At 50.0% G+C, this 4,765-nt stretch overlaps 1 protein-coding gene across 1 annotated transcript in view; it reads left to right on the top strand.

Moving 5' to 3' along the window:
* Positions 1–3,349, top strand: part of LOC107103870 (TNF receptor-associated factor 2-like) — a gene marked incomplete at its 5' end in the record, with an annotated part of 9,888 nt that extends 6,539 nt beyond the window's left edge. Inside the window, 3 exons of the mRNA XM_015403713.1 lie at positions 197–374; positions 460–608; positions 1,026–3,349. Coding sequence (XP_015259199.1) covers positions 197–374; positions 460–608; positions 1,026–1,244 — 546 coding nt within the window. The remainder of the gene's footprint in view (positions 1–196; positions 375–459; positions 609–1,025) is intronic.
* Positions 3,350–4,765: the final 1,416 nt, after the last annotated feature.

Raw genomic sequence — 4,765 nt, forward strand, 5'->3', positions numbered from 1 at the left:
CTCACATTTGGATGACAAAACAGACTGAAATATGAACGAAAAGGGAACTTTTAAAAATATTCGTTTGTAGATCAGGCCTGTTCCAATGCAGACCAAAGATCCGTCCTTGGTGTCCTCTGAGCAGACCTCCTCCCCCAGGTTTGCTGCGTCTCCTGGAGAAAACTGAAACAGTTTTTCCTTTACTGCTGTGCTGCAGGTCCGTCAGCTGGAGAGGACAGTAAGCCTGAGGGACCTGTCCATCGTGGAGATGGAGGGGAAGATGAGGGAGATGTCTGCAGCTACCTACGATGGCATCTTTATCTGGAAGATCTCTGATTTCACCAAGAAGAGGCAGGACGCCGTGGCGGGCCGTGCTCCTGCCATGTTCTCTCCTGGTACGCATGGAGAAGCTGTCGTCGTATGTTTCTAGCTGGCAAAAACTAAACTCTAGATGCTTGTTGGATCATTGTTGTTTTCCAGCGTTTTATACGAGTAAATACGGCTATAAGATGTGTTTACGGATCTACCTGAACGGCGACGGAACAGGCCGGGGGACGCACCTGTCTCTGTTCTTTGTGGTGATGAGAGGACACAGCGACGCTCTCCTTAAGTGGCCTTTCAACCAAAAGGTAACGTCAGTACATCAGTCTGATCTGACCTAATCTCCGCCGCCTCCTCGGCTCCGTCTCCTTTATGTCGGTGTGCCGCCTCTAGTTTTTGTTTTGTTTTAGAAGTTCATTCAACTCCTTAGGTTATAAAATGGATGTAAATGAAGGAACTGCTGCTGAATCTGCTGGTTCAGCTGTAAGATGGCAGCAATATGGCCTGATGAAGGTTGATGACAGCCATTCCTCTGCCTCACAGTACTAACAGAAACTTTCAGCCTCTCTCCAGCTGCACCGGGACCTGATGTAGATACTGTTTGACCTGCAGTGTCACTGCTGCTGGAGCTCTGAGGTGGTTTGATGGTTATAGTCTCTGCTGTGGTCACACCATCCGTCACACAGGAAGTGGCTCCTGCTGACGCTGCTACCTTCTGTTTGCAGGTGACTCTCATGCTGCTGGACCAGAACAACCGGGAACACATAATCGATGCTTTCCGGCCCGACGTCTCGTCCTCGTCCTTCCAGAGACCCGTCAGTGACATGAACATCGCCAGCGGCTGTCCACTCTTCTGTCCTCTGTCCAAGCTGGACTCTAAAAACTCCTATATACGTGATGACACCATCTTTATTAAGGCCATCGTAGACCTCACTGGGCTCTAGAGAAAACAACCTGGCAGCAGAAAAATCACTTTTTGTTCAAACTAAACCGGCTGCTGGTGATCAGTAGCTGCTGTTTCTCTGCCGTCTTTGGGATCCATTGTTTACAGTATGCAAGATAGCAGTTTTCTTTCTTTGTTGAAAGTTTGTTCAGTCGTCAGATCAGCTTTTATGCATCAAACTGTGACTATTCACCAAAGTGACTGGAGAGGTGAACAAACCTTAAACAGCGTTTTTACTAACCAATGCATTCCAACAACTTTGTAGCATAATTTGTGTGAAACCTCAGAGCTGTGACTGTCTTTGGTCTCTATGCCCAGCATCCCAGCTTCTGGTGCTATAGAAGGGGTTTGAAAGTCTCCCTGTAGCCACTAGATGTTTTTACAAGATAAACCCCAGAAAGGTTTAACCTACTAACCACTGTAGTAACTAACAGACCTGCGAGTCCCTTCAAATAACCAGCTTCTTTACTGACACTTTCTCTGTCGTCTGGGATTCTTCCACCATTTAGCTGCAAGCTTTGATATTTTTCATCTTTTTCAACGGTTTCCTTCTATGGTAACCAGCTGGTTCTATTTCATCCCTACTGACCACCAGAGGGCGGTGCTGAAAGCACTGAATGTTCCCTTCAGGCATGCGCAGTTCGAGTAATTATCCCAACAGAGTCACACCTGTGATGCCGGATGACCAATCAGAAGCTATATAACCTGGTGTCATCCATGGCTCTGTTCCCTTTTTCGTCTCGCAAGCAGTACGCTAGCTTCCCCGTTGTTTGATGCCCCCGTCTCTTGCTGACTGGAGGTTTTTCTTCTCCCTCCCAGGGCTGCCACAGATCGATTCTAGTAGAAGATTACGGAAGGTAAGTTTGTTTGTTTGCTGGCGACGGTAGCGTCCGTGCCCCCTCTCCCAGCTCACGACTTCTTGTTACCATTTTACCTACAACTTGGTGCTGTTTTGGTTGACAACTGGTGATAACAGCGATTTCACCCCCTCTCCCAATATCAACCCTACTTTTGCAGCTGTAATAATTGGTCATGGTAGCGGTTTTCTCCCCCTCTCCCAAGTGTGATCAACTTTGCTTGCCGAAGTTTGGATAAGGCTAACGTTGTTAGCTTTTTTGGTTTGTTGGTTTTATACCTGGTGACGGTAGCGTTTTTCGCCCCTACTCCCAACTTACATTACCAAAGTTTGGATACGGCTAATGCTAGCTTTTTTTGGTTGGTTGGTTTTATACCTGGTGATGGTAGCGGTTTTCGGCCCCTCCCCCAGTATCAGCTTGCTTGTGCTTTGAGCCTCTTTTATTTCCCTGCTGTAACTGGTGGTGGCTGCGTTTGCGCCCCCTCTCCCGATTTTAGACATTTTGTTTCTTTTTCGGGCCGAGCCCTGTCGACCTTTAACATGGATGGCTCCCACAGCTGCATGGATTGTGGGGCTGCCCTGCAGGCAGAGGTAGGCCACGACTTTTGCCCTACCTGCCTTGGACATGAGCACCTTTTGAAAGAGCTATCTGAGAATTATTTATGCCACATGCAGTGAGGGTGGCTCGGTTGGCCCAGTCGTGCCCCCAGGAGGGCTCAGACCTTCTGCCCTGTGGGCAGGTAGTTCCCCCAAGCGTTCTAAGCAATGTGGTTGGACCACGGCATCCAAGCCCCTCCTCCGAGGAATGGCCAAACTTGAAAGGAAGTCCTTGTTACAGACACATTAATCTGTTGGCTCGCTTCCGGTGGCTAGGTTCTCTTCCCCACCCATGCCCAAACTGGTTGTGGAGGATGATGTCAAATATCTAGCTGCTTCTGCTTCTCATTTTAGAGATGAGGAGACGGCTAGGTCCTCTCAGGTCTCTGAGACTGGTTCATTTTCATCTCAGATTGTGGTTGGAGGGGCCGGTGACAGTTCTATGTGGGAGGTTATGTCCATGGCCCTAAGCAGCTGCAGCTGGAACTCCCACAGGTCGAGGTATCCAACTCCAGGGGTGCTTTTTTTCAGGTGTGGAAGGGCTCCTACTCCCTTTTCTGTACCTCCATCAGAGGAGTACCTGAAGGAGTTGCACACATGTTGGCAGGAACCGAGAGCATTGTCACGTCTCTCCTCAGATGGTCGCATGTTAGTTGCCAGGTGAAGGCCGGCCTGGACCGTTTGCCAGCAACTGATTGTGTCACCAGATGAAGCCCTGCTTCCTGATATCCTGTGCCCGCGGACTCGATGTCAGGCTACAGATGACCTCTTGTGTAAGGTGTACAATGCACCTGAGCGTGTGCTGGCCAACTTGGCAACTCTCTGGCACACCTCATGTTCGCCCTCTCTGCATCTGTTCCGGATGCTGGTGGTGCAAGTGTGGCAACTGATGCAGTGATGCAGCGCTGCAGGCCTTTGCCCTTATGAGTAGAGAGCTTGGCCGGGTCATGTCTTTCCTTGTCCAAGCTAGTAGACAGGTCTGGCTGGCACAGTCTCCTCTGACCAAAGCATGCCATAGGACCCTCAGGAATGTCCCGGTCTTACCAGGGGAGCTGTTTTGATCATCTGTCTTGGAAGCGCTGGAGCGGACTGTTCAGGCACATCAGACTAGCCAGCAGCTTTCTGGCATCAGAGACCAAGCAGGGACTTTCGTGAACCAGTCTGCCACTCAGTTAGACAGACCCGGGCCTCAGATCCTGGACGCCCTTCCCCCAGGGTCCGGGGGGATAGAAGATGATGCCACCGGGCCAGCCGTCTGACGTTTTTCCCATCAGCAGCTGATTTCCTGGGCTGTTGTTACTGTAGATCCATGGGTGGACTTAACTTAACCAAGGGCTACAGTCTCCAGTTCCGACAGTGGCCCCACGTCTCACTCTGGGTCAAAATGACTATCACAGACCCGTTGAAATCTCAGGTAATAGACCTGGAGCTTTCCTCCCCCCTGGGCAAGGGGGGAATCGATTCTGTAAATCTCCTGCGGCAACCCAGAGGCTACTACTCTACATACTTCCTTGTGGCAAAAAAGATAGGCGGTTTTCGCCCTGTCTTAGACCTAAGGGAACTCAATTCTTACCTGAAAGTCCTTCTCTTTCACATGCTCACCATAGGAGATGTCCTTCAAACCATTGTGGCGGGGGATTGGTCTACATCAATAGATCTGACAGACGCCTACTTTCATGTGCCAATTGTGTCAAAACATCGTTTTCTCGTGTTTGCCTATTGGGTTCGCCATTGGCAATTCCCAGTGTTCCATTCAGGCTCTCCCTTTCCCCGAGGGTTTTTACTCGATGCCTGAATCGGCCCTCTTTAATCTGGGCTTCATTTTGGCAAAGAGTTGTCCGGTTTCATATGAGACAACCACCTTTCTTGGGATGCATCTGCACTCCACGACTACGAGGGCCCATCCATCTGTTCACAGGGTGGATGACATACCCCAGCTTGTCCGTCAATTCAGGCTGGGCAGTGAGTTTCCCTACGTCATCTTCCTGTGAATGCCAGGGAAACTGACATCAGTCACTGGTGTTGTGCCCTTAGGTTTGCTCCTTCTTCATCGTTTGCAGCGATGGCTC

Source organism: Cyprinodon variegatus, unplaced genomic scaffold (assembly GCF_000732505.1).
Source record: "Cyprinodon variegatus isolate N-32 unplaced genomic scaffold, C_variegatus-1.0 Scaffold1549, whole genome shotgun sequence".
Taxonomy (NCBI): Eukaryota; Metazoa; Chordata; class Actinopteri; order Cyprinodontiformes; family Cyprinodontidae; genus Cyprinodon; species Cyprinodon variegatus.